At 50.5% G+C, this 27,754-nt stretch overlaps 3 protein-coding genes across 3 annotated transcripts; 2 read left to right on the top strand and 1 right to left on the bottom strand.

Annotated features, from left to right (window-relative positions):
- Positions 1-2,995: 2,995 nt before the first annotated feature.
- On the top strand, positions 2,996-7,386 carry WDR38 (WD repeat domain 38). The gene is made up of 9 exons (XM_053562816.1): positions 2,996-3,096; positions 3,675-3,795; positions 5,250-5,366; positions 5,481-5,578; positions 5,925-6,005; positions 6,113-6,244; positions 6,373-6,522; positions 7,024-7,071; positions 7,175-7,386. Exons 1-9 carry the CDS (start codon positions 3,028-3,030, stop codon positions 7,247-7,249), a joined length of 891 nt encoding a protein of 296 aa, XP_053418791.1. The 5' UTR covers positions 2,996-3,027; the 3' UTR covers positions 7,250-7,386.
- Positions 7,387-7,516: 130 nt separating this feature from the next.
- RPL35 (ribosomal protein L35) lies at positions 7,517-12,151 on the bottom strand. The gene is made up of 4 exons (XM_053562806.1): positions 12,050-12,151; positions 11,579-11,715; positions 9,952-10,033; positions 7,517-7,702 (listed from the first exon to the last, which is right to left on the bottom strand). The coding sequence occupies exons 1-4, from the start codon at positions 12,050-12,052 to the stop codon at positions 7,553-7,555; spliced, it is 372 nt and encodes a 123-aa protein (XP_053418781.1). The 5' UTR covers positions 12,053-12,151; the 3' UTR covers positions 7,517-7,552.
- Positions 12,152-18,904: 6,753 nt separating this feature from the next.
- ARPC5L (actin related protein 2/3 complex subunit 5 like) lies at positions 18,905-27,343 on the top strand. Its single transcript, XM_053562778.1, has 4 exons — positions 18,905-19,164; positions 23,433-23,504; positions 24,474-24,650; positions 26,781-27,343. The coding sequence occupies exons 1-4, from the start codon at positions 19,015-19,017 to the stop codon at positions 26,841-26,843; spliced, it is 462 nt and encodes a 153-aa protein (XP_053418753.1). The 5' UTR covers positions 18,905-19,014; the 3' UTR covers positions 26,844-27,343.
- Positions 27,344-27,754: the final 411 nt, after the last annotated feature.

The raw sequence follows: 27,754 nt of genomic DNA, 5'->3' as shown, positions 1-27,754 counted from the left end.
AAACTCAAGAGATCCTCTGGAAGGTGCCTGTGGCTCAAGGAGTGGGGTGTCAGCCCCATATACCAGAGGTGGTGGGTTCAAACCCAACACTGGCCAAAAACTGCAAAAAAAAAAAAAAAAGATCCTCCCGCCTCGGCCTCCCAGAGTGCCAGGATTATAGATGTGAGCTACCACACCCGGCCCCCTTCCTTTTTCTTTATAGGTTTAGTACATACTTATATCTGTGTAAGAAATAGAAGGTTCTCTTTTGCATGCCCTGATTTTTGTATGAGGGGATCCTGCCCATTGCTGGTTCTGCAATGTTGCTTTTTTGCTGAACATGTTTTCATGCTAATATGCATAGCTAAGGCCAGGCCAGGATGGTCCAGTACTGTGAATCACCTTCAGGGGAATGGAACAACAGTGAGAAAGACCAGCACAGTGTCCATCCTGAATGTCCTGACAGATCCCCTGTCCCTGGACTAAAGGAGGCGAGAATGTGACAGGTTCCCTGAGAAGGAAGGCAGTCAATTGGTGGAAAATGCCCTCTGAGAACCTTCCTGGGAGAGACAAGAATATGTTCCCTAATCCCATGGGCAGGGCCTGAGCCAGTGAAATACTTATGCCATCATAACTATGACCTATGCATGTGTCCCCACCCTGCAGGTGCAGCCCCTGCCCAAGCCCAGCACTGGCATACTCTCAGGCCCTGCTGGGCATGAAGCCAGACAGCCTTTGGTCACCAGGCTCTTTGGGCTGTGGGCCCATGGGTGAGCCCAGCAAAAGGCATTTGGAACTTTGTATCTGTGTTTTAAGCTAAAGGGACAAAGGTGGACATCACAGCCTCTTCCCACCTTCTCTGAGCAGTTACTGAAAATCAGTTGCCCTTGATAGGCATCATCTTACCAACTCCTCAGAAGGCAACCCTTGGCTTGGTGACCATAGCTCAGTGGTTAAGGGTGCCGGCCACTTGCACCCGGGCTGGTGGGTTTGAACCTGGCCCGGGCCTGCTAAACAACGACAACTGCACTAAAAAATAGCCAGGTGTTGTGGCAGGCACCTATAGTCCCAGTTACTTGGGAGGCTGAAGAAGAGAATCACTTAAGCCCAAGAGTTGACACCGCCCGAGACTGCTTCCAAAAAAAAAAATACTGAGTGACCAGGTGGCTTGCCCAAGGTTGCAGAGCTGGTAGTTGGTAGAGCCTGTGTTTAACACTGGGCTGTGGCTCTAATGCCCCATCCCTGGGGCACGAGTTCAGACTTAGTCTGGGAGTATGGGGAGGGCAAGAAAAGGTTGTGACATTGCAGCTTGATCCGAAGGCCACATCAGTCGAGAGGATGGGGAAGACCACACTGGTGGAAACAGCATCGGCTGTTGGCGGTGGAGGTAGAAGGATGCAGAGAAGAGCAGAGGGGAGCTAGATGGGGTGGGGCAGGGCCAGGATGAGGCGGGGGTGGGTGGTGGGTGGGGCACTCTGGCCTGAGGGTCCCTGGCATTTGTGGCTAGTGGTTCTAACTATAGACTCTTGAGCTGCCCCCAAAATGGTAATGGAGCCTAGTGAACAAAGTCTACCAAGAAGGCTCTAGGAGTAATGGGCTGGGCTGTGGAAGGTGGTTCTGGGCCCTTTGGGTAGAGAAGAAGCTACCAGGTGTCTGGAGAATGGGCCAGAATTAGGTTGTGGACCATGGGTGGGGCCTGAGCAAGAGCGGGCAACATGTCCCAGAGCTGGTCTGGGTGTGGGGGCAGCCCTATAGGTTGATGGGTCCCTGAGGAGGCAACTTAGTGACCTGGGCTCTCTGGGAGCTGGGATGGGCTGGGACTGCTTCAAAGTTACCATTGTCGTCCCCTCTCCCGCCTGACTGTCTAGGGCTTAAAATAGAGCAGAAGCACAGTGGATCTCGTGAGAAGAGTTTCTGGCAAAGGGCTCTGGCGGGAGGGGTGTGAGTCACCGCTGGGAACCTTTGAGTTTGAAGCTCCCAAAGCCCAGCAGCCCCGCCCCTGCCCCAGGGAGCCTGGAATCCAGGTGGGGGGGCGGGCGGGGGGTGGGGGCAGGCTCTGTTCCCAGATCTGCTAGGGAGGCCCGGGTGCTGGGCCAAGTCGTCCCATTGGGGCCTTGGTTTCTCAGACATACCAGGGTCAAGGGCCTCAACATCTGCTATGAGACCCTTGAAATTCATGGCAGGTGGTCCTAATATAGACCCTATGTCAGATCTAGAGGGATGAAATCCCAGTCCCACTCTTACTGGCTGAGTGACCTCAGGCAAGTACCCCAAGCTCTCAAAGCCTCAGTTTCCTCATCTGTAAAATGCTCTTTCCATTTTTCCATGTTCCTAGTTGAGCTTTATTGGATAATAAAGATCTGGAAAGCTCTTGGGGCCACCCTCCACAGCCCCACCCCCCATCCTCTGCATATTTTGCGCTGCTGGGGATGTTAAAACAACTAAAACCCCACTTTTTAATGCTCTGCACTTTACTACAGTACTCCAGCTACGGGGCAGCCTGTCGCCCAGCCCTCTCCTGGGACATCCTCAGTCTCAGCCTGGCCAGTCCTGAGTAATTCTCTGGGCATCTACTCCTGCAGGCCTTGTGCTTGGCTCAGCCCTGGAGTCCTGTGGGGTAGGGCTGATCTTCCTCGTTGTACAGGTGGGGGACACAGGCTCGCTGTCATCCTGTTTCACTGAACCCTTTGCAGAACGCCCGGCGCAGGCACCGGCTCAGGGCCGGCGCGACGTGTGGGCCTGGCGCGCCACCTAGCGGCCGCCCTGCGCACCGTCTTGCCCCGCCACCGGAGCTGCCCAAAGACCACCGGCAGCGGCTCGCGTGAAGTCCCTTTTTCTAGCCGTCTGCAGCCTTGCTGCGGCTCCCGCAACAGAGAGCTTGTCCTAGCTGTCCCTCCCAGGGACCCCACCGCAGCTGCGCGCCCCACCCCAGTTACCATGGAGACCACTCGTACACAGTTTCCCTTTTCCCTCGGCTCTGTCCTAAGGGCCACCCCCCACACTCCCCGAAGGACCAGCGGCTGGGGCAAGCTGGGCGGCCGGGCGCCCATGAACAGCGAGGCCCCAGGGACCCTGGCCGTGGGGAGGGTGAAATTTTTCGGCTGGCATCGCGGGGAGGTGAGGCCCAGAAGGCTCTACTCCCACTCTAGACTTTGGGTCTAGAGTGGCTTCTAGTTCTGTCTAGTGGGGGTTCCAGAGTGTTCCCTGGGCTTCAGCTCAAGACCTTGAGTCTAGAATGGACTTTGTTAACCAAAAGAGGCTCAAAGTATACTCTAGTAAGTTCTAGGTCCAGAATGAGCTCTGGGTTCCAAGCTCTGGTTCTAAAAAGAGCTCGGGTATCTGGACTCGGAGGGCTCAGAGCTCCCGGCTGACTCCAGTGTTTTTGAGCTCTGACTCTAAAGTGAACTTAGGACTTAGAGATTTTGCACTCTCCTTTCTCAGCTCCAGCTGTAGAACGGGCTGTTGGCTCTGGAGTTCCAGGTTCTGGCTTCAGGCTCAGGTTTTACAGGGCTCCAGGGCGGGCTCAGTGGGTCCTGGCTTCTGGGCACTGGTTGTGGAATGAGACCTTTAGTGCAAACTCTAACTCCAGGCACTTAGGGCAGAGTTCAGGGCTGGCCCAAGCGTCTTGGGGTCAGGGATGAGCTGACAGGTGTTTCTTGCCTCAGAACGGGTCCACTTTTGTGCTCTGCTTCCAGGTCAACAACTCCGCGTTCTCCCCGGACAGCCAGACGCTGCTCACAGCCTCGGAGGATGGCTGTGTGTATGGCTGGGAAACCCGGAGCGGGCGGCTGCTGTGGAGACTGCGTGGCCACACAGGTGGGGTTCGGCAGCCTGCAGAGCCTACCTCAACTCCCGATGGGCCCGGTGTGTGTGCAAGGCAGCCGGACAGGTCTAGGGCAGGAGGACAAGGTCATGGGACCTGGCACCTGGGGGGCTGGGGCTTCAACTCTGACACACTTAAATTCTATTTTTTTCTTTTAAATTGTGATAAAACAGAATAGTCACCATTTAAACCATTTTTTAAGTGTACAGTTCAGTAAATACCTTCGCATTATCAAACTCTTGTCATCTTGCAAAACTGAACCTGTCCCCACTAAACAGCTCCCCATCCCCCCTCCTAGCTCTGACAACCCCTGTCCTACTGTCTCTCTGAATTTGACTTCTCCAAATACCTCATCTAAGTGGACTCATACATTTGCTTTTAGTGACTGGCTTATTTCACTTGGAATAACATCCTTATGGTTCAGTCATTTTGTACCTACCCTCCCCCCTTTTTTCTGAGACAGAATCTCAAGCTGTCGCCTGGGTAGAGTACCATAGCAACCTCATAGCTCACAGCAACCTCCAACTCTTAGGCTCAAGCGATCCACTTGCCTCAGTTTTTTGTATTTTGTATTTTTGTTGTTGCAGTTTGGCTGGGGCCGGATTCTAACCCACCACCCTTGGTATATGGAGGTGGCGCCCTACTCACTGAGCCACAGGTGCCACCCAGTTTTTTGTATTTTTAATAGAGATGGGGTCTCGCTCTGGCTTAGGCTGGTCTCGAACCCGTGAGCTCAAGCAATCCACCTGACTGCACCCAGCCGCCTACCACTTTTTTTTTTTACCTACCACTTTTTAAATTAAAAATACTTTTTTTTTTTTTTAGGGATGGGGTCTTGCTATGTTGCTCAGGCTGACCTTAAACTCCTGGCCTCAAGTGATCCTTCTGCCTCACTGGGATTACAGGTGGGAGCCACTGTGTCCAGCTCCTATCTTTTTTGACTGTGATCTTAGTCAAGTCCTGCCACCACTCTGAGACACTTCTGCTAGAGAATGGGGTTAATAGTTGGTACCCTATAGGATGAATGAGACAATGCAAGTGAAGTGCCTGAGTGAGGACCCAGTGTGTGTAACTATTAGAATCATTATTAAGGGGACAAGAAAGAAATATTTGGCAATTATAGGGTAGACTGATTGATGCTATTAACAGAGGAAGTGGGAGGAAGGGGAGCTGGGAGCTCAAAGGAGGCAACAGATCAGGCTGGGTTGTCAGGAGTGCGTGCATTTGATCTGAGTATTGGCAATCTTCCAGACAGGCAAATTGGGATTGAGTGTTCCAGGCTGAGAGCCCGGCTCTGGCCAAGGCATGGAAAATCAGGCATTTTCACATTGCTAGAGTTTGAGAGAGGGGAGGTAGGCGATGAGCCTGGAGAAATTAGCAGGAGCAGCCTGTAGGGCCAGGGGTAAAGGGCACTGCCTTATCTCCTGACCATGGCCACCTGCCCCAGGCCCTGTGAAGTTCTGCCGCTTCTCCCCCGATGGCCATCTCTTTGCCAGCACCTCCTGTGACCGCACAGTCCGCCTGTGGGATGTAGCAAGAGCCAAGTGTCTGCGGGTCCTGAAGGGTGAGTGGGCCTGGTGGGACCAGAAGCCAATCAGGTAGGCCTGCACTCCTTGTCAGACCTTGCTGCATCCTGTGTCACTTTTCCTCTTCCCCAACCCTGGGCTGGTCCCTGCAGGTCACCAACGTAGTGTGGAGACAGTCAGCTTCAGCCCTGACTCGAAGCAGCTGGCTTCGGGTGGCTGGGACAAGCATGTGTTGCTCTGGGAGGTGCAGGTATGTGGAGTGGCCAGAGCCCAGCCAAACCTGTGATCTGAGGACTCACACCCTCCCACACTGGAGGGGTCATCCCCACGGTCCTGCCTTCCAGGCTCAAACCCTCCACTGGTTCCCCATGCCCACCCCACCAGGCATCTGGTGCTCCACAGCTGCAATGGCCAGCCACCTCAGGCGTTTGCACAAGAGATGCCCCCCTCCCCCCCTTTCCTGGGCTGCTCTTCCTTGCTTGCCTTCTGTCAAGGCCCAGGATACCTACCCAGATGCCCAGCGAGAAGGCCTGGGTCTGACCCCTCTGGGCAGCTGCTCTCTGCTACCTCCCTAAGCTCAGGGCTCCCTCCTCTAGTCTGGCCAGATGCTGCGCCGCTTAGCCGGGCACCGTGACTCTGTCCAGAGCAGCGACTTCTCACCCAGTGCAAACTGCTTGGTAAGCCTCACCTCTGCCCCACCCCCACACCCCTTGGAGCTGAGCTGCGGGAAGGGCATGGGCTCTAAGTCCAGCCTAAGCACCGGGAGGGTGGTCACTGCCTGCAGGCCACCGGCTCCTGGGACTCCACCATCCGCCTCTGGGACCTGCGAGCGAGTACCCCAGCAGTCTTCCCTCAGGAACTAAAGGGCCACAGTGGCAACATCAGCTGCCTGCGCTACTCTGCATCTGGCCTCCTGGTAAGCTGGTGCCCTGGATTTTGGTCCCTTGCTGGCTGAAAGACCCTTAGAAAGGGTCACAAGCCATCTGGGGGTCCAGAAAGCTTGCAGGCCCCATATCCAGAGGATCAGCGCTGTCTGCTGTTCAGGCATCTGGCTCCTGGGACAAGACCATCCACATCTGGAAGCCCACGACCAGCGGGCCACTTGTCCAACTCAAGGGTCACATCACCTGGGTGAAGAGCATAGCCTTCTCCCCTGACGAGAAGCGGCTGGCCAGTGCTGGCTATTCCCACATGGTAAGCCCACCCCTCAGGTCCTTAGCCCTGTATTTACAGAAATGTCCACATATCCATCCACCCTAACTAGGAGAGGGAAAGGCAGGACTTGGGTGCTGCCCTATAACCCAAATAGCCTCAGGCAAAGGGGAACTTGGGCACTGAAATTTGTCAGACCCCAGGTGGAGCATTTTATTTTTTTTTGTAGGTACAGTGCCGTGGCGTCACACGGCTCACAGCAACCTCTAACTCTTGGGCTTACGCAATTCTCTTGCCTCAGCCTCCCAAGCAGCTGGGACTACAGGCGCCCACCACAATACCTGGCTATTTTTTTGTTGTAGTTTGGCCGGGGCTGAGTTTGAACCCGCCACCCTCGGCATATGGGGTCGGCGCCCTACTCACTGAGCCACAGGCGCCGCCCTAGGTGGAGCATTTTAAATATACTCAGGCAAAAAACCCAGACCAGGATGCCAGGCTGGCCTGGTGAGGCCTCCTGCTTTCTTCCTCTTTCCCCATTTCCAGGTCAGAGTCTGGGACTGCAACACAGGAAAGTGCCTTGAGACCTTGAAGGTATGGTTATGGCATAGTACCCCTTCTATCAGTACAAGCCCCATGTGCCATGCCAGGGAAAGGCAAAACTTACAATCAGAGCCCCACTCTGTGCTTTTGGCAGGGAGTCGTGGATGTGGCCCACACCTGTACCTTCACCCCAAATGGTAGACTCTTGGTGTCTGGAGCTGCTCGTTAAGGCAGATGTCAAGCATCCTGAAGGAACAAATCATCCAGGGCCTCTCAAATATACCACCACTGCAGACAGCCCTGACCTCCTGCATCCCCGGCCTGGGGTACACAGGCCCGAAGCTACTGTAACAGTGTCCCTGTGGCCATGGCATCAAGGTCCCAAGCAGCTAACAGCTATGGGCAGGAGGCTTGCTGGAATACCCAGCAGCCATAATCAGCCCCACCCAGCCTCAGCCCCTCCCTCCCCCCCTCAATAGAAACACACCAAGTAACATCAGCCAGTTTTGTGTTTTTATTGACACTGTAAGACTCAGGCTTTGACAGCATACTTCCGCAGAGGGTATAGCCGTTCCTTGCGCTGCTGCTTCTTGGTCTTCAGGTTCTCCTCGTGCTTGTTGAGCCGGCGCCGCATGGCACGTGTCTTCTTAGGCCGCAGATCCAGGGGCTTGTACTTCTTGCCCTGGGACACACGCGGTAGAGGGGAATGTGAGGAGCTACTAGAGTAGCCAGAGAAGTCTGGAAGGGCAGAGCTGAGGCACAGGAAGCTGATTTGCAGTAAGGAGTTACAGGACATCCAGCCATGCAGAAGGGGGTTGCCAATACAACACTGGCAGTCAGCAGGCCATACACCTTGCCTACCACCTCATTTAATTCCACCATGTGCAAGGCTGTCCCTGTTTAACGTAAGTCTCTGGACTACTAAGTCAGTGCTCCTTCCACTAAGAATCCCAGACATGGGGTCAAGTCACATCACAATCTAGTAAGAGGCTTGTGGCACCTACCAAGTTCTGAGGGGTGTTACTGTTACCTTGGCTTTAAGTCACACAAGAGTGTGTATGGGAGTTAAACCTGCCATAAGGGGTAAAGCCCTACCCCTTTCCTGCCTTGGGGCACTTCCCTCACTCTAGCCCAGAATTGTCACAGATCTATCGTTTATTTCTTTGTTCCTCCCCGGCAATGGGTTATAGACCACAGTAGCTCACTATTTTCTCCTTTGAACCAGAAAGATCCCCTGGGCCCTCTTCAGGACAAGGACCTGTGCTGGGTGCTGCCTTAGCAAAGAGTAAGATCCACTCCCAGCTCAAAGGGCATCCAGCCCAATGGGGGAAGACTGAACAGGTAACAAGTGGCCCTTCAGTACAGAGCAAAGAGATTAAGGAAGTTGTCTCTTAAAGAATGGCAATAGCTCCAAAGGCAACCACAGCAGACGCAAGCTGGAAAGTCAGAAAGCAGAGCATGCTCTATAGCCCCAAATGTCAAATGAAGCTCCGTTTGGAAACCAGAAGCATGAAGCAGGCACAGGGAGGCACTGGGAAACTGAGGTCAGACTCTGCACCAGGCCTGCAGAGAACCCCAGGAAGATGCTTCCCAAGATGGTGAGGGGACTTGGGAGGCAGGAGAGTCTTTGTCCATGCACAATTGGTGGTACCGGTTGGACCTCTGTCCTTTTCAAATTTGCTACCTGCTCCCCCCCAACCCCAGCCCTGCTATCCAATAAAGCAGCCGCTAGCTACATGTAGCTGTTTACGTTAAAAATTCAGTTCTTTGGTCACTGTAGCCACATTAAGCACTCAATAGCCACATGTGACTAGAGGAAAATTCCATCTTCACAGAAAGTTTCACTGAGTGGTGCATGGTGCAGAGCGTGGATATTCATCAGAGGGGCATGAAGGGAATTCTTCCTGGCCACCACCTCTGCTGGTTCCCTCAGAGTCTGATGAAACCTTCAGACCCATTCAGAAAAATATTCTCATACACAAATGCACATATTCCAGTGGGAGGAGGGGGGCAGCCCCACGCCTTGCATGCTAGTGTCCCGGATGCAGCTAGCTCTGCCACACCATGACTGCTGTTTTCAATGTGTCAAATCCTCCAGTTATTCAAACATTAGTTTGGGTATTGATGTAAAGCCACTTTGTAAACGTAATTAAAACCCTTAATTGAATTGCTTTAGTTAAGGGAGATTGTCACAGGTAATGTGTGTGGGCTCAGTCAAATCAGTCAAAAATGCCTTGAAGCAGGACTGAACCTCCCCTAGAAGAAATCCCATTTGGGGACAGCTGTGTCACGAGCTCCTGCCAGGCCTCACAATCACATAAACCAAATGTTTGTATTAACAGAAGTATGCGTACACTCACATAGTCTCCTAACTGGTCCTGCTAATTTGAACTCTGATAACACTAATTTAAGGACAAGACCAGAAAATGGCTGTGAAAATTCTAGGCTAAGGGGGAGCCCGACACTTGTGCAAATCTCCCAGGAGCACTCAATCCAACCCTCACTCAGACATAATTTGGAACCAAGGTCCATCACTCCATTGAGTGGAGGTGATGCTAGGAAAAAAAACAACCTCTAAACCTCTGGGTCCTCATTTGAAAAATGAAGAACATCAGATTTTTTGGCAGTGACTGACACAAACTAAGTGCTAAAAAGACACAGTTAAAACCTTCAAACAGTTAATCCCATGAACTGCCCAAGCTCACTCAGCTGGGAGGGCTGGATTCAAAACTCTAGTCTCTAGCCAGGCTCCCAACACACCACTGATTATCTGTAGCCTGAGAAAATCCATGGTGCCACATGCCAGTTCAAAATCCTGGGAAGAGGGCAAGCTCAGCTATGAATTGGGAAAGCACTGGAGAGCCCAACCATTGCCAGTCCCATGCACCCCAATAAGAACACATCTTTCCCGTGCCCCTGGTCAAGACGCACCTTGTAGAACTTCCTGAGGTTTTCTTTCTGAGTCTGGTTGATGACGGTGAGAACACGAGCGATGGATTTACGGACGACTCGGCTACAAAACAGAAATGTCAGTGAAGATGGGTTAGACACACAGCATTCCCCACCAGCCCATCACATTGAGACATTCTGGGAGTGAGCTCTGAGAACAGAATGTAGTGGAGCCCAGAACTGGAGCCCTAAGAATGGAACAGGCAGCCTAGTGCTTTAAAACTAGGAGGTTTTAGTTAAGAAGCAGAGGCAGCTTTATGAGGACGTGCAGGTTGGAGAGCTGAGGCAGAGACCTTCAATCTCAGGCCAAGAATTTATCCTGAAGGCTATGAAGACCCAATGCCAATGTGAATGAGCTGACATGAAGGATCATGCAACAAGCTGAGCAATCAAGGCTGACTTAAGGCATTGCAGGAGAGTCCACTCAGGAGGGAGATGAGACATTCGGGAAAGAGAAATGCTACTGGGCAGCACTGAGGCTAGGAGCAGGCTGGGGAGAGGTTAACTTGTAGCCATATCGAACATGAGCCATGTCAGGGGACCAGGGTCACCCAGTGGATGACCGGACACCATGGTCTTGAGTCAGCATGCAACTGTGCATCCCAACTCATGCAAGCTTTCCATCCTTCACCTGAAGGAAGGTTGGGGCGGGGTGGGGGCACATTTATATTAGAGGGAAAAAACCTATGGGAAGCCAAGTGCCTTGACTCATGCCTTAAACCCTAGCCACTGCTGAGGCTAAGGCAAGAGGATCACTTAAGGCCAGGACTCTTGAGACTACTGTGGACAATGTAATAAGACCCTCTACAAAGAAGTTAAAATTAGCTGGACATGGTGGTGTGCACCTGTAGTTCCAGCTACACAGGACGCTGAGGTCAGGAGCTTGATGTTGCTGTGATCACACCACTGCACCACAGACTGGATGGCAGAGACCCTGTCTCAGAAAAAAACCTATGAAGGCTAAGCCAATCTAGGCAACAGGTTAGGATGTTGTAGAAGTAGAATCCTACTCGAGTTAACTCCAGATCCAAGTTCCTACCCTGAGTCTCCTTGGTTCTTACCAAAAGTTATGCTACAACTCAAGTAAGGGAAGGTGAAGGAAAAAAAATCAACTAAGTTCTAAAAGGCCCAGTTAGGTTTCTGGAGATAGCATTAAGGGGGAGGGGGTATTCTATGGAGAAACTGAGCAAGGGCACTCCAGGCAGAAGGACTGCAGGGTCAAAGGCAATAAGTACACAGCGGTTTGTCCACGTGACCAAAGGATTGCTGTTGCAGATGTTGCATCTGCATAACCCAATATAGAAAATCCACAAAGAGGCTTGGCCAGGCTGGTAGCTCACACCTGTAATCCTAGCACCCTGGGAGGCCCAGGTGGGTGGATAGCTTCAGCTCACGAGTTCGAAACCAGCCTGAGTAAAAGCGAGACCCCCGTCTCTACTAAAATTAGAAAAACTGAAGCAAGAGGATCCTTTGAGCCCAAGAGTTGGAGGCTATGAGCTAAGAGGCCACTGCACTCTACCCAGGGTGACAGCTCGACTTTGTCTCAAAAAAAAAAATGTACACGTGCTCCCAACCCCCAAGGTCCGAGATCTCGCCCTCCGTAACTTACATCTTCGAGAGTTTGGACGCCGCGCCTCCTGTCACTTTGGCGACACGGAGCTGGGACAACTCCACCTTGAGATCGTCCAACTGTTTCAGGAGCTCCTCCTTCTTCTTGCCGCGAAGGTCCCGAGCCTTAATCTTGGCCTGTGAGCGAGAAAGGGTCTGGGTCAAACAGTCTGCGGGGCCGGCTCCCCTCCACCCGCTCCGGGGCTAGCCCCGGCAGGCGCGCCCTCGTCCAGGCCGGCTACAAGGCAGGGCTGCTACCCTCTCTCAGCAGAGGGAAGACGCAGCCCGGCCGCGCGCACCTCTCCTGACCCAAGCCCAGCAGGGGAGGTGGGCCGTGATGGCGCTGGGCCATTCTGCGCGGCACCCCACAGGCCGGACGGACAAGTGGGATCCTGGGGCTCAACCCGCGCCCTCCCACTCCAGTCCCCGCGTCCCACAGCGTCCGGATGGCGTTCGATTCTCTCGCCCTTACCATTGCTGAACAAGCCTCCTCAGACGCCGCTGCCTAGACCCAGGGAAAGAGGAAGTAGGCGTGTCTGACCTATGCAACTACTGCCGGGTGGCTGCGGGCGCGACCAACACCACCGCAGCGGGGGAGTCCCTGGCGCCCCTGGAGGGGCGCAGTGGTACCGCCCGTCCCACTTTGCCCTGCCCTGACTTGCTGGGACCCGCGTCTTTCCAGCCACCTGGCTGTCCTAGGTGAACAATTACCCTCTGAGCTGCTCACTTGGGGAAGCCGAGGTACAGTATGGGCGGCAGCTTACCGAGATAGCAGCGATTCAGTCATTAATTAGGAGCAACCTCAAACTCTTGGGCTTAAGCAATTCTCTTGCCTCAACCTCCCAAGTAGCTGGGACTACAAGCGCCCGCCCCAACACTCAGCTATTTTTTGGTTGTAGTTGTCATTGTTTGGCAGGCCCGGGCCGGGCTCGAACCTGCCAACCTTGGAGTATGTGGCCGGCGCCCTACTCACTGAGGTTACGGGTGCCGAGCCTCAATTTTTCATTTTTAGTAGAGACAGGATCTCACTCTTGCTCAGGCTGGTTTCAAACTCTTTTTTTTGTAGAGACAGAGTCTCACTTTATGGCCCTCGGTAGAGTGCCGTGGCCTCACACAGCTCACAGCAACCTCCAACTCCTGGGCTTAAGCGATTTTCTTGCCTCAGCCTCCCTGGTTTCAAACTCTTGAGCTCAAGCAATCCACCTGCCTTGGCCTCCCTGAGTGCTAGGATTATAGGCACTAGCCACTACGCCCAGCCTATTTATTTAATTATTTATTTATTTTGAGACAGTCTCACTTTGTCACCCTCGGTAGAGTGATAATGATATCATAGCTCACAGCAACCTCAAATTCTTAGGCTTAAGCGATTCTCTTGCCTCAGCCTCCCGAGTAGCTAGGTCCACAGGCGCCTGCCACAACCCTCAGCTATTGTTTAGAGCTGGAATCTTGCTCTTTCTCAGGCTGGTTTCGAACTTGTGAGCTTGGGGCAGTCCACCTGCCTGGGTCCCCAGAGTGCTAGGATTACAGGTGTGAGCCACTGTGCCCAGCCCTACTTATTTATTTTTGAGAGACTCACTTTGTCACCCTCAGTGGAGTGCCCTGACATAATAGCTCGCAGCCTTAAACTCTTGGGCTCAAGCAATTCTCTTGCCTCAGCTTCCTGAGTAGCTGGGACTACAGGTGCCTGCCACGACACCCAAGCTATTTTTAAAGACCAGGTCTCACCGTGGCTCAGGCTGGTCTCAAACTTGTGAGCTCAGGCAATCCACCCACCTCGGCCTCCCATGGCCTTTTTATTTATTTTTTTCTAACTTTATTCAAGTTAATATGAGGGTACAATATTTAGGATACATTGTTCTCACTTCCAGGGCAAAGTTCCATTTGTAGAAGAGCCCCTCACCTAGAGGGTGTGTTATACACCCTCACAATGTACACATTAGGTGAGATCCCTGCCTCATGTCTTAACCTCCCTCTGCCATACGTCCTCCCCTACCCCCCCTTTCCTCTACCCCCAAACTGGACTATATTAGTGTTTTATTGTTCTTGGGAACATGTAATTGTTTATATATTGATTTCATATTAGCATGGAGTACATTGGATATTCATCTTTCCATTCTTGGGATACTTTACAAAGAATGTATTTTTTTTTTTTTGTAGAGACAGAGTCTCACTTTATCGCCCTTGGTAGAGTGTGGTGGCATCACACAGCTCACAGCAACCTCTAACTCCTGGGCTTAGGTGATTCAACTCCTCCTGAGTAGCTGGGACTACAGGTGCCTGCCACAACGCCCAGCTATTTTTTTTGTTGCAGTTTGGCAGGGGCTGGGTTTGAACTCGCCTCCCTCGGTATATGGGGCGGCACCCTACCCACTGAGCCACAGGCCCCTCCCCGAAGAATGTATTTCAACTCTATCCAGGTAAATGTACAAGATGTAAAGTCTCCATCTTTTTTTAATGGCTGCATAATATTCCATGGTATACATATACTACAGTTTGTTGATCTATTCATGGTTTGATGTGGACTTAGGTTGCTTCCACAACTTGACAATTATAAATTGAGGCCATGGCCTTTTAAAAAAGCGAGCCAGACCAAGTTTCAAATTCTCATTGCCAAGTATGAGATTTTTTGCAATATCTTTCCCTCCCAAGTCTCAGTTTTCTCACCTATTTTTTTTTTTTTTGTAGAGACAGAGTCTCACTTTATGGCCCTCGGTAGAGTGCCATGGCATCACACAGCTCACAGGAACCTCCAACTCCTGGGCTTAAGTGATTCTCTTGCCTCAGCCTCCCGAGTAGCTGGGACTACAGGCGCCTGCCACAACACCCAGCTATTTTTTGGTTGCAGTTCAGCCGGGGCCAGGTTTGAACCTGCCACCCTCGGTATATGGGGCCGGCGCCTTACCGACTGAGCCGCAGGCGCCGCCCTCACCTATTAAATTTATGAGCAGCATTTAGGAGATTTAGAGAAGATACTTGTAGCACTCTTAGCATAAGACCTGATGCATATATAATAATTAGTCAAATATTTGGTTCCTGGTGGAATGGACATTTGAGTCCCTGAAAGTTAAATGGGAATTCACGAGCAGGGAAGTCTTTCTGAATGGGCAGTTCCATTGTTTCTCCAATAAGCATGTATTAATTGGCACTCCAGTGTCACTCCATTGCCATTAACAAAGACATACAACCCCTTTGAGATCTGGTTAAATTCAGGTTGTCCTCTTGTTGCTGTTAGGTGTCACCTCTTCCAGGGAACCTTCTCCCATCCCCTTATGGGTAGCAACTTTGCCTCATATCCCAAGCCTTCTGTACAATCCTCTCTTTAGCCCCAAACATACTGAGTTAAATGATGTTTGTGCAGCTATTTCTTTTTTTTTTTTTTCAATTTGAAAGCAGTCACTGTTTATTAACTGACCAGATTACAAAAACAATCAGGGCAGATACCTTAGTTCATTCTTCTAATAAGCCTATTGATTTGATCTTCCCTATTACCAGCATCTCCACCTTCTACAAAGTGGGTTGTTTTTTTCTTCATCCCTCCCCGTGGAGATGATAACTTAAAGGGCCACAAGAAGTTATTTGCTTCTTTGAAGCGTTTTCCAACAGTATAGATCTCATGAATCAGATCCTCCATGCAGATGATGCCATATTTACCAAGAGATCGTGCAATCAAACTGTTATCAGTCAACGCAATTCGTTTCTTATTGATTTTGCCATACCCACGCTTGTAGATTAGCTCATTTACTGACTTCAGATTTGGGTACCACCATGCAATATACGTTTCTACAATCCTCAGCATGTTAATGGAAGCCTTGTTGAGCTTAACAAAAGTTCCATTGAAGATCTGGCGAAGGCGAAGAAGCTGCAACACTTTTCGGACCTTTGGGCTCACACCATTGATACCTCTGATCCTGATGACAAATGCCAATTTTGGTTCTGCAGGTACATAGAAGTTGCCAGCTTTTCTTGCCATCCTCATCTCAGTTCTGTACATCTGCCTATATTCTTTATGATAATGCTTAGCTTTTTCATAGATAAGCTTCCTCCTTGCCTTTCGAAGCATCTTTTGGGCACACTTCTTTCTCAGACGCTTGATCTTCAGCTCTGCGAAATTCTTTCGCTTTTTCTTAAGGGTTTCTGGCACAGCAGGAACCTTCTTTTTCTTCTCTTCAACAGCCGCCATGTTTCCAGCCGGAAAAAGAGGTGTGCAGCTATTTCCATAGCCAATCTGGATGTTACCTGAGAAGAGAACCATGGCTGACACCTGATTTGGTTTTTCTGGTCTCTATCACGTGAATGCTTGTTGGGTGAATTAATTAGTGAGCCTTGCCTCAGACACAGCAAGGCAGGCTTCCAGGGAATGAGGGGATATGGGAAAAAGAGTAAATAGAGGGCAATCTTGGCAGTCACTCTTCAATGAACGTCTAATGGTGCATAGGGGCTATGCTGTCATAGTTCTCAAATGTGTATACTCCTATCAGAGTTAAGGACCGTGTACATCTTTTTTGAACTGGAAGCCATTTGTGACACCCTTGTTGTTCTTATATGCCACATATCCACCAGCAAATCTTGTGGGCCCTTATTTATTTGAAGACCCTGATTTCCTTCAAATAAACCCAACCTGTTCCCATCACTCTTACTGGCACCTGCCTGGCGTGCACTACTATTTCTTGTCCTCTGGATAGGTGCTGTCACCTTCTAAATCACCTACTTTGGCTCTCACTCCTATATTATCCTCAATACAGCTAGCTGCTACAGGGCCCCATTTCAAATTTAAGTCACAAGCCAAATTATCTATCACTTCTTATCATATCCAGGGATGTCCCATCTGAATTAAGACTGAATCCTTTCCTCACCCTACTGAATCCTAACACCATCCCCCCTAACCTCTGTCTCATCTCTTCTCTCTTCTATACCGGCATGACCTTGCTGTTTCTGGAATACACCAAGTCCAGGCCACCTTTGAGCCTTTGCTTGGCTCCCTTCTTCATTTCAGGTCCCTGTTTAGTGTTACCTGCTATGGGCACCTCCTTTGGCCGTTTTATCTAAGGTACCTCTAGGAACTGCATGATTTTTCTTTCTCTCAGCACTCAGTCATGACTAGAATAGAAATAACACAACCACAAGCTGGGACATTACATCATTACTGGTTTATTTGGGGGCTGTTTCCTTTCCTCACCTGTAAAATATTTCTGGTTTAAAGTTCCTTCTGACCAGGATGTTCTGGGGATACAGATTTCTGCGTTCTTGTGGCCTGCCTGATTCACAAATATTTCTTATCAGGTATATAGAACTGAAATGTACGTGGGCTTTGTTTCTAGGACCTCTAAGACTTTTATTCAGCACCTATTTCTCAGTATGGGAGTTTATGTCTTCAGCACCGAAGATTAAGTTGCATCATAGTCTGGAGATATATACATATCTTTTTTTTGTTTGTTTGTTTTGAGACAGAGCCTCAAGCTGTCGCCGTGTGTAGAGTGCTGTAGCATTACAGCTCACAGCAACCTCCAACTCCTGGGCTCAAGTGATTCTCCTGCCTCTGCCTCCCAAGTAGCTGGGACCACAGGCGCCCGCCATAATGCCTGGCTATTTTTTGGTTGCAGCTGTCACTGTTGTTTGGCCGCCTGGGCTGGATGCGAACCTGCCAGCTCAGGTGTATGTGGCTGGTGCCTTAGCTACTTGAGCCACAGGCACCGAGCCTTTTTTTTTTTTAGACAAGAATCTCACTTTGTTGCCCCTGGTAGAATGCCATGGCATCATAGCTCATAGCAACCTCAAACTCTTGGGCTCAAGCGATTCTCTTGCCTCAGCCTCCCAAGTGACTGGGACTACAGGTGCCAGTCACAACGCCTGGCTATGTTTAAAGATGAGGTCTCACTCTGGCTCAGGCTGGTAGAATCTGTGAGCTCAGGCAATCCACTCACTTCAGCCTCCCAGAGTGCTAGGATTACAGGCATGAGCCACCGCGCCCAGCCTGGCAATATTTTCTTGATGTGTAGACCAGTTCAATGAGCAGTATTCAAAGCAATACAAATGAGATACATTTCAACTACATTTTTTCTTTTCTTGAGACAGAGTGTCACTATATCACCCTCGATAGAGTGCAGTGGCGTCACTGCTCACAGCAACCTCTAACTCTTGGGATAAATCGATTCTCTTGCCTCAGCTTCCCAAGTAGCTGGGACTATAGGTGCCTGGCACAAGGCCCGGCTATTTTTTTGTTGCGGTTATCACTGTTATTCAGCTGGCCCCGGCCAGGTTCGTAGCCATTATGCTACGGGCGCCAGGCCTCAATTACTTACTTTTATTAAAAAGATGACTATTGGGTGGCGCCTGTGGCTCAAGGAGTAGGGCGCCGGTCCCATGTGCTGGAGGTGGCAGGTTCAAACCCAGCCCCGGCCAAAAACCACAAAATAAAATAAAATAAAAGATGACTATTATATAAAGAAACCCCCTTTAAGGTCTTGTTAAGACCAAGTAACAAAAGCCCTCAGGCAACCTAAGCCTGACACTCCAGAGTCGTCCTTGACTGCCCTAACACCCTCTCCCTCCATGTCAGATTTTGAGTTCTGCTTCCTACCAAGAAATGCCTCTCCAGCCAGCCATGACTTCTCAGCTACCAGTAGTTCGATTTTCCTGCGAGGATGGTGGCCACAAAGTCATCTCCCTCTCGTGGCTTTCCATCTGCCAGACCAAGGTGACTGCTACACGTGCGGGGTCACCGCACCCTCCAGTCATAACGTCGTCAGCGTCTTGTCAGACCCCCAAATATACTTTAAACATCTTTAAGGTCCCCCACTTCTTTAACAACAGCGTCACTTCTGTGTACAAGGGATGGCGTTCAAGGCTCCAAAACAGCATCTTCCCCTAACTTCTCAGCGCGTAAGAACTCCTATTCATCCCTCAGGCATCAGCTCGAAGGTTTCTTCTCCAAGAAGCTTGCCTAGCACTTGGGAAGCAGAGCTTGGCGGCTTCTTCTGGGGGCCCGGTGCTCTCCCAGTCAAGGCAGTAATCACCCCTGGAGTCCAGGCTTATGCCCGCGCCAGCTCCTCCCGGGGCTCCTCGGAAACAGAGAAGAAACCGGAGGAGCGTAGTTATGGCGTACACGACGCTGCTGGCCACGAGACGCTCACTCCCTCAAAGAAAGGCTGAGGTTCCACCAAAAACAGAGCACAGCGTGGGCTGTAGGGGAAACCATCACGCCAGCTCTAACCTGCTCAAAGTTTCTCAAGGTGCCACTTCCCCCGGACCCGCGCGCCCCTGACCGCACTTCTGGTTCCGGTGCAGCCCGGAAGTGGGCGGGCTGCGGCTGCGCGCGGAGAAAGTGGAGGAGGCGCCGTGAGGCCGCTTCCCGCCCCCGAGCCGGAGCCGGTGCCTAGTGGAGCGGAGCCGAGGTCGGGCCCGGAGCGGAGCCGGCTGGGTGGGCGCCGAGCTCCCGCCATGGCCCGGAACACGCTGTCCTCGCGCTTCCGTCGGGTGGACATCGACGAGTTTGACGAGAACAAATTTGTGGACGAGCAGGAGGAGGCGGCGGCGGCAGCGGGAGAGCCAGGCCCAGATCCTAGCGAGGTGGACGGGCTCCTGCGGCAATATCCTTTCCGGTAGCGGCGGTCCGGCTTTTGCACTCCCTGCGGCCCGGGCTCCCCTTTGGCTCCTGCTTACCCACTTTCCCCATCCACGCTTGTGCCGCTCAGGCCCCGGCCTCCCTACTCCCCTCTCCTCCGGTCCTTTCACGTCGGGCTCCCAGTTCTTTGCAATCCAGCTCCCCTCAAGCCATGTCCCCCTCAGTCGTGGTCTCTAGAGTTCCCTCATCCCTGGCCCCAGCGCCTGCCTTCTCCGCAGCGCAGCCTCACGCGGCCCCTGGACCCCGGTGGGAGGGCTCCCTCGGCGGCCCCAGGAGCACGCCGAACTCGCTTCGGGCCCCGCAGGCCCCTAGCCCTCCCGCGTGGGTCTCCTCTCCCTCCCCCACCTTGCCGCTCATCCCTTCAGGCTGTCCCTTCCTTTGGTGCTGGTCACTCTGGCCCCCTTCACTGGCCCTTCACCGAGCTCGGCCGGCGGGAGGGGCGGAGATGAGCCATCTCTTAGTAATTGAGCGGTCTGGACGGCTAGGGCACTGTCCTCCCGCCTGCCCTACTGGCGTTCTTGGGGTGGGTGGATGGCTGGGGGAAAGGACCAAGGGCAGAATCAAGGCTGCAGCCTCAGTTCAGCCTGAGAGCTGAGATTGTGCTACTCCTACCATACACAGGGCCAGACTGATCCTTTCTCACATATTCTCACCTTCCCCTGAACACCTTGGCTGTCGGACCTTGATGGTCTTAGCCACGCTCAACAAGTGAGTTTTGGCTCCCTCCAGAAGCCTTCCTGTGGAGGAAGCAGTGGAAAAAACTAGTAGTTTAGAGCTAAGAAAAACCAAAGCAAGGTGTAAGAGTAGAGCCCCCAGACTGGAAGTGACTGATCTTGTGGCCACAGCAAGCAAACGCTTAGAAAAGGAAATTAAAAATAGAGGTGATTGTCACAGCCTGCTGGGTCCCTTAGCATTCTGAGCACAGGAAACTGACTTATTCTCACAGGAAGAATTTTTCTTTATTCAGTGGTGTTACAGGAAGTGCCTTCCCCTCCCCCGCGCTTGCCAGGGCATGGTTGGAGGTTCATACTGTATATAAATCAGGTTGTCCGTGTTTGATCAGTTGACTCAACTTGGGAAGTGCTCCTCCAATGGGCCTTTAAAACAAAACCTTCAAACTTTGTTGGAACAGGAATGCATTTTCAAAGGTGGAGATTCAAACTTGTATTTCCTGCCCCATCGGGATCACCTCACTTACTTTACTGGTAAAATGGGGTAAAGGGAAGGGCCCCGAGGAGGGAAGATTGGTTCTGTAGTGTGGTGCAGGGCCTAGCTCATGGGTAGTCAGTATTAAAAGGGCTCCAAGGTTCAAGCCTTTGCCCCAGGACCCTGCTTCTACGGATGAGACCAAGGCCTGGTCAGCTGCTACCTTGGTCTTACTGCTACAGGGACTTGTTGAAGGCCATGTTTTGGTACGTCCCTGCCTAGTGCTAGGGTTCTTGAGGCCTCTTAGAAGCCTAGGCTGAGCACATCCACTGGGTAGTAGTTTGTCCACTACAGGCAGTGTCAGAAACTTTTGTCACCATGAAGAGTGTACCTCTTGGGCTTAGGGAAAGGGAGGTTAGCAAATGAAGAGAACTGAAATCCTGACATAATTGGGGCCCAAGAAGGGAGGAAACTAATATTTATTGAGTTTCCTACCATATGTCACAAAATAGACATTAGATCATTGAATTTTAAACTGTAGAACTTCTAAGAGTCTGAGAAAATGGGAGCAGGGAGAGGGGTTGACTGGAGTCAGGGAGCAGAGTGAGAGAGAATGTTCTATGGCCACATGGGGAAGTGTGTCGTGGTCGGGAATCACACAGATGAAGTAGAAGGAACATGGGCTGTGCATCTACGCTTACCCAGTACTGTTCATGCTAAAGGTTTGTGACCTTGCACATCACATGTCCTCTTAACCTTGGCATTCTCCTTTGTTAATGGAAGACAGCTATGCTGGCCTCATAGGTTCCCTGGGAGTATCATGGGACAGCATCATCACCAGAGGGCACATAGCAAGGCTACCAGACAAGCAGCGTGGGTCTGCAAGTAGAGCAGCAGCAGGGGATTATAGAAAGCTTGGCTTTGTGACCTCAGCAGGTATTCTCCCTTTTCTGAATCTCGGTTTCATTGTCTTTAAGGTGGAATAATGATTTTTGTTGCAAAGGGTTTTTTGCAATGAGATGACTTGTGAAAGTGCCTGGCACAGAATCTTGAGACCTGGTGATAATTTTTTGTTTGAGACAAGAGTCTCGCTCTGTCACCCTGGGTAGAGTGCCATGGCCATGGTGTCATCATGGCTTATAGCAATCTCAAACTTTTGGGCTCTGGAGATCCTCCTGCCTCAGCCTCCCAAGTAGCTGGGACTATAAACACCCACTGCAATGCACTGCTAGTTCTTATATTTTCAATAGAGATGAGAATCTGGCTCATGTTCAGGCTGGTTTTGAACTCCTGAGCTCAAGCGATCCATCCGCCTTGGCCTCCCAAAGTGCTAGGATTACAGGCATGAGTCATCGCGCCTGGCTCCTTTGACAATTTTAAAATATTACTTCCTTTTCTTCCTTAATGAAGCAGCTTCTGGTCAGGAATCTGTGGTTTTTAGTGGTTTGGCAATGTTTGAGACGTTTTGATTGTCACGACTTGTAGGTGTTACTGGAATCTAGCAGGTAAAGGTCAGGGATGCTGCTAAGCATCCTACAACACACAGCTAAGGTCCCACGTCTGAGAGTCATTGGTCTGAAATGTCAGTGCTCTGCTTACAAAAGACCAGAGGAGACCAAGGGCTGGGCAGGGTCTCCTAGCTGCTGCAGCCTGTTCTCTGAAAGGGCCTAAAGCCAGCCGAGTGCTGAGGCCAGCTTCATGGATGGCGAGTGATTGCAGGGGTACCCTTCTTGTGCACTAGATCTCCCCAGTCACTGAAAGCACTTATTCACCACTAGTGACCATAGTGGTGGTTATACTAACTGGTGGTACAGAGAAATAACTCTGAAGCAGTGACTTTCTGCTCCCGTGGACTAGTTGTGTTATTCTTGCTCTTCCTGCTCCATCTTCTGAATGATTTGCTTGTCACTTCTGCTAGGTTGAAGTGAAGAGCAAGCTAGCCTACATTTCCTATTAAGTCTCTGGGATGATGCTTATTGCTTTGCGAATGCCAAGTTAGAATAGTTATGAGGTAGGGGTTATCTTTGGCTGATAACCAGACTGGTTCTTGATTCGCTGAGGAAAAGGAATTTTAAAGCTGAAAGATAAGGGGGTGGGCTGTCTCTTGGATGTGGGAGGAGCTGGGGAACCAGGGCTGGGAGTGGCTTGCCTGGCGGCTCAGACCCAGCTCACTTAAGATGGAGCCTAGACTAGGAAAGCCAGGAGATTGAGCTTTGCTCAGGCCTTGTCTGTTCACACGTGGGTATCGCCACATGAACTGGAGTAGAGACCTGATTGGGCAGGAGCCATTCCTTGTTCTATTTTTGAAGTTTTTTGGCTAAAGCCAATGTTTTACATGAGGAAATGAAAGTTGGCTGAGTAATTCAGTTTAAAATAGGTGTCACCTTTAGGGACCTAACCCAGATTGTAATTTTCTTTTGTGTGCTGGGTATTCAGAACTCAGCAAAAAATGTGGTGTCAGTATTGCAACTATGCTTTGGGGAAGCAAGTGGAGATTGGCTCGTTTTATTGGCAAAAGGTTCTTTTAGATTAGTAAATCCCCTCCTGGAAGCAGCTGGGGTCTTACTGATCTGGGTAGGTCTTGGAAAATAGTTTGAGCACGTCTTAATTTCTTTTAATAGTTTTAACTGATAGAAAGCATTGAATGAAGAGTTAGGAGACTTCTGTTTGTGCCTTTATTCTTCCTTTTTTTTAGAATGAGATGAGAATGACCTCTAGTTCACATGCATGGTTGCTGTGAGGATTTGGTAGGGCAGGTGCAGTGCCTCGCGCCAAGCAGGTACAAGTGAGTTCAGTCAGATCTTATTGCAGGTTACCCATCTGGGGCAGTTGCTTTGACTGGGAAGTTGTAGGCAGGGAAGCAGGAGGGGTTTGTAGGGTTGACAGAGGTACCCTTCACCCTCTCTGTGGCTCAGGAAAACTACAGATGATAAACAGTTAATGCCCCCCCAGAAGCTGGCAGTGGAAGGTGAATGGTATGGGCAAGGTCCAATTTGACTCTGCTCTACTGAGCTGTTTTTGAAGTGAATTCATTGATGAGAGCATGGCCATGCTTTAGCCCAGCCATCCTTAACTGGTGGTGTGCACAGGGGACATGCTTCGGGCATTTCATGCAGCCTTGCGAAACTCCCCCGTCAACACCAAGAATCAAGCCGTGAAGGTAAAGGGGGTCATCCTGATGGGCTGCTGGGTGGCGGCATTGGGACCAGGGCTGTGGTTGTCTGTCTGCCCAGTTAGAGCATGAGCTCCTTGGGCTCTGGACAGTATCTGTTTTGTTCCCGCATCAGTGTGAGTGAATCACTGGGCAGTGATTCCACGGAAGCCTCTTGGCACTGCCTAGATGTTAAACTCTGACATCAAAGATTTGTGTGATAATAGTAAAAGTTCCCCAAAGAAATACTCACCTCTCCCTGGGGCCTCCTGGGGGTAAGAAGCTGGCCCAGTCCTTGCTGATTAGCAGTGGTTATGCTTTTACAGGCTATCAAGTTGGCTTCTGTCTGCACATGTATTTTTAAGTGCTTTTAAGATTTCCTGCCTTTTAAAAGCCAAAAGATAGTTGTGCTTAATGTATCACTAAGACTGTCTAAAATTTGGTCCAAGGAAAGGGGTCTCCTGAAGCTGGGATGCTGGCATCTTGTGACAGCATCTTCATACAACCAATGGTTGCACCTTTACAAAGGTAGAGAGATATGAACACAGAGGGAAACTGCAGCCAAAAACCAGGGGGAAAACTTGATTAACCACCACTACTGTGATCCTGTGGACTGTAAGGCCTGGTTGGTGTCATCAAAAATAGTGATGCTGGCGGCACCTGTGGCTCAAAGGAGTAAGGCGCCGGCCCCATATGCTGGAGGTGGTGGGTTCAAACCCAGCCCCAGCCAAAAACTACAAGAAATTTAAAAAAAAAATAGTGATGCTCATCCCCAGTAAACTACTATCCCCCCAAAATAAGTGGAATGACTTACTGGCAAAAGTAAGGGATGCTTTGAAATTTAAACCAACAAAAGAATGTTAGCCCACTTATTTTGACTAGACGAATTAGACATTGGGCAGTGTTCCTGGTGAATTCTGACCACTTGTCTTGGTGCTCCTGTGTCCACTGGTCTCTCCCTTTCTCTTTCCTCCGTAGGAGCGAGCCCAGAGTGTCGTGCTAAAAGTACTCACAAACTTCAAGAGCAGTGAAATTGAGCAGGCTGTACAGTCACTGGACAGAAATGGTGTTGACTTGTTAATGAAGTACATTTATAAAGGGTTTGAGAAGCCCACAGAAAACAGCAGTGCAGTGTTACTCCAGTGGCACGAAAAGGTACGTGCATACATCACCCTGCAGGTGGCTCGTTGACTTATTCCAGGGTTCAATCAGTAGGCCAGGCCAGGTGTGGTGGCTCATGGTTGTAATCCTAGCACGTTAGGAGGCCAAAGTGGGAGGGTCGCTTGAGGCCAGGAGTTCAAAACCAGGTTGGGTAGTAGTGAAACCCAGTCTCTCCAAAAACTAAAATAAAATTAGCCAAGTGTGGTGGCATGCACCTGTAATCCTGGCTACTAGGGAAGCTGAGGCAGGAGGTTACAGCGATCTATGATGCTGCTGCTGTACTCCAGCCTGGAGCAACAGAAGGAGACCCTGTCTGGAAAAAAAGGTCAGTAAGCCAGATTTTCCAGAACAACATTGGATGATCTGATGGGCCTATGAGTTAAGGGGACAAACCTAGACCTTGGACATCTGATCACTCACCTCTCCAAAGGAAGCACCTGGTAGGTCTCTGGTGATTGCAGTTGTTTTTGCTTTTGAACTGCTGATTTATACCAGACAGGATGGTTCTCTTAGTACAGGACATGGGGACAGGCAGTGTGGCATGGTAAGATGGAGAGCCCCAGGTAGGAAGGAGGTTGGTTTCTGGTTGATTTGGGCTCCATGATACTTTCTCTAATTGGTGGAGGCAGCTGCTGGGGGAGACGAAATGAGGGGGGGGTCTCAGAAATGCAGGCTGGGTGAGGCATGATTCTCATGCCTGTAATGCTTCATGCCTAGCACTCTGGGAGGCAAGATCAAAGGATTTCTTGAGCTCAGGAGTTTGAGACCAGCCTGAGTTAAGGGTGAGACCCATCTCTTCTGCAAATAGAAGAATTAGTTGGGCATTGTGGCCGGTGCCTGTAGTCTCAGATACTCAGGAAACTGAGGCAGGAGGATTGCTTGAGCCCCCAGAGTTTGAGTTTACTGTGAGCTAGGCTGATGCCATGGCATTCTAGCCTGGGCAACAGAATCAGACTCTTTGTCTCCAAAAAAAAAAAAAAAAAGAACAAAGAAATGGAAGCTGGGCTCTCCAGCCAGCTCTGAGGGTATCCTGCCCTGGCTTAGAGTTAGGAGGCAGTGAACAGAAACATTGACAGTCAGTTAACGTGGTCGTCGTCCATGTGTTCTCAAGCATGCATCCTCACTGTGTGCTACTGTGGCCCCTTTCCATGCCCTCACTAACATAACTCAGTGCTATAGTGAGCATCGTTAAAGGAGACCAGGCTGTTACACATTGTCTCTCCCAAAGAGGCTCAAGGTTGAGTTGTGAGAGGGCTCCCTTTCTGCTGGGCTGGCCCCTTGAGGCAGTAGCTGCTGGGCTGTGGTTCTGTGACTGTGGCCTTTGGTCTTACTGGTGAGTGTGCTGTGCCTCGTTAGTCTTCACTCTGCTGGGGCTTAGTTTGTGAGGGTGTCTCTGGTGCTCAGGTGAGCAAGCCCTCTGCATGGTGCAGAGGCCAGGCCCTTTTGTTCCCTTTAAGGCGACTTGGTGACTGGTGCCAATGTCACCAGGCAGCTCTTAATGGGCTTTTATGCACCTCTGTGTCCAGGGAAGGGCTTACAGGCTGGTAACAAAAAAATGAGCTTGTCAAAAGGGAAACTTACCAGGTGCAGTGGCTCACACCTGTAATCCTAGCACTGTGGGAGGTGGAGGTGGGTGGATTGTTTGAGCTTAGGAGTTTGAGACCAGCTTGAATAAGAGTGAGACCCCCAACCCCTACTAAAAATAGAAAAATTAGCTGAGTGTTGTGGTAGGCACCTATAGTAATAGCTGCTAGGGAGGCTGAGACAAGAGAATTGCTTGAGGCTTGAGCCCAAGAGTTTAAGGTTGCTGTGAGCTACAATACCATAGCACTCAACCCAGGGTGACACAGGGAGACTCTGTCTCAAAAAAAAAGGCTCCGCAATGTGTGCTTGGTGACAGTATTCTCAAGCCAGTTTTGCTCAAGAGGTGGGGGGCTCAAGCACCTTAGGCTGTAGTATGTCTAGGGCTCCTTCCCTAGAACATGGTCTTTTGCAGGAATCCTCTTTGAGATGGTCATGGTGGGGTCTTGGTCAGAGGATGCACATCCCATCTCCCTGGCAAGCCAGGCTCCTCCTTGGCTAGCCAGGTCTCATTTGACATGTTTCCTTTTCCTGTCCCCACAGGCCTTAGCAGTAGGAGGACTAGGCTCCATTATAAGAGTTCTTACAGCAAGAAAGACTGTTTAAAAAAAAAAAAAAAAGACTCATGTTACCTTGAGAAGAACTTTGGATGCCCAGGCTGGTGAAGAAGGGACTGACAATGGACCATCTTCCTAGGAACTCCCAACTAAACTATTTCAGGACATGTATCCACTGAAATGTCTTTTATTTTCAGGGTGGAGGGAGAAATCATTTTACTGTTTCCTAAATCCTTTGCAGGATCTGATAGTCTATGCCTTTGTCTACAAGTAATGCAGAACTGACGTTGTGACTGTTTACCAGAGTGGCAGGCCAGCAGTGGTCAGGTGTACCTGTGTGCACTGGGGGAGGGATGATTTGGGCAGGTGCAGATCCAAGGGCTGTGGTAAAAGGGAGAGCTTGTTTTTTTCTTTTTTTGTTTTGTTTTTTGAAGTGGATAAAATCCCAAGAGTTTGTACAGATACCCCGACTTCTCAGAGAAGGCGGGCACTCTTGGGCTCGTTGTAAAGTGCCTGCTGCATCAATAAAGCTCTTGGCTTATTAGTATACACATTGCAGTGTGTTTCATGTACGTAAGAAATGGTGGTGAATGGGACGGTAATGAGTGAGAGTTCAGCCGTTCCAGAGACTTGGTGTGGAAGGGGTAGGTGTGCATCCCTGTTCAGCCATCCCTGGGAGGCGAGCATGACAACCTGTAGGCCTCTGCCATAGCAGCACTGGGAGCCCTGGCCACAGTGCTGCTGGCTGCTGTGGAGGGGCGTTTCGCTGAATAACTATTTATTGTTTCTTTCTTTGATTTGTATGTAATTTTGAAGCTTATTTAATTTAATAAAGTGCCAAACATTTAATAATTGACCAAGGCTTTAAAAGTCTTCAGTTTGTGTGATTGTACTTCGGCTGTGTTGGACTTTTCACTGCTGCATTGGTTGAAAGGGAGCAGTCAGCCAACAGATACATTG

Source organism: Nycticebus coucang, chromosome 2 (genome assembly GCF_027406575.1).
Source record: "Nycticebus coucang isolate mNycCou1 chromosome 2, mNycCou1.pri, whole genome shotgun sequence".
Taxonomy (NCBI): domain Eukaryota; kingdom Metazoa; phylum Chordata; class Mammalia; order Primates; family Lorisidae; genus Nycticebus; species Nycticebus coucang.
This window is presented reverse-complemented; position numbering and strand designations above follow the sequence as displayed.

Bases quoted from the DNA above. Each gene is read 5' to 3' on its own strand.
- ARPC5L (XM_053562778.1), top strand. From the start codon at position 19,015: ATGGCCCGGAACACGCTGTCCTCGCGCTTCCGTCGGGTGGACATCGAC. The intron at 19,165-23,432 runs TATCCTTTCCGG...GTGGTGTGCACA, and splicing joins TGGACGGGCTCCTGCGGCAA to GGGGACATGCTTCGGGCATT. The intron at 24,651-26,780 runs GTACGTGCATAC...CTGTCCCCACAG, and splicing joins TACTCCAGTGGCACGAAAAG to GCCTTAGCAGTAGGAGGACT.
- RPL35 (XM_053562806.1), bottom strand. The intron at 10,034-11,578 runs GTAAGTTACGGA...TCTGTTTTGTAG, and splicing joins GCGTCCAAACTCTCGAAGAT to CCGAGTCGTCCGTAAATCCA. The intron at 7,703-9,951 runs GTGCGTCTTGAC...CGTGTGTCCCAG, and splicing joins ACCTCAGGAAGTTCTACAAG to GGCAAGAAGTACAAGCCCCT.
- WDR38 (XM_053562816.1), top strand. From the start codon at position 3,028: ATGAACAGCGAGGCCCCAGGGACCCTGGCCGTGGGGAGGGTGAAATTT. The intron at 6,006-6,112 runs GTAAGCCTCACC...CACTGCCTGCAG, and splicing joins CACCCAGTGCAAACTGCTTG to GCCACCGGCTCCTGGGACTC. The intron at 6,245-6,372 runs GTAAGCTGGTGC...TCTGCTGTTCAG, and splicing joins ACTCTGCATCTGGCCTCCTG to GCATCTGGCTCCTGGGACAA.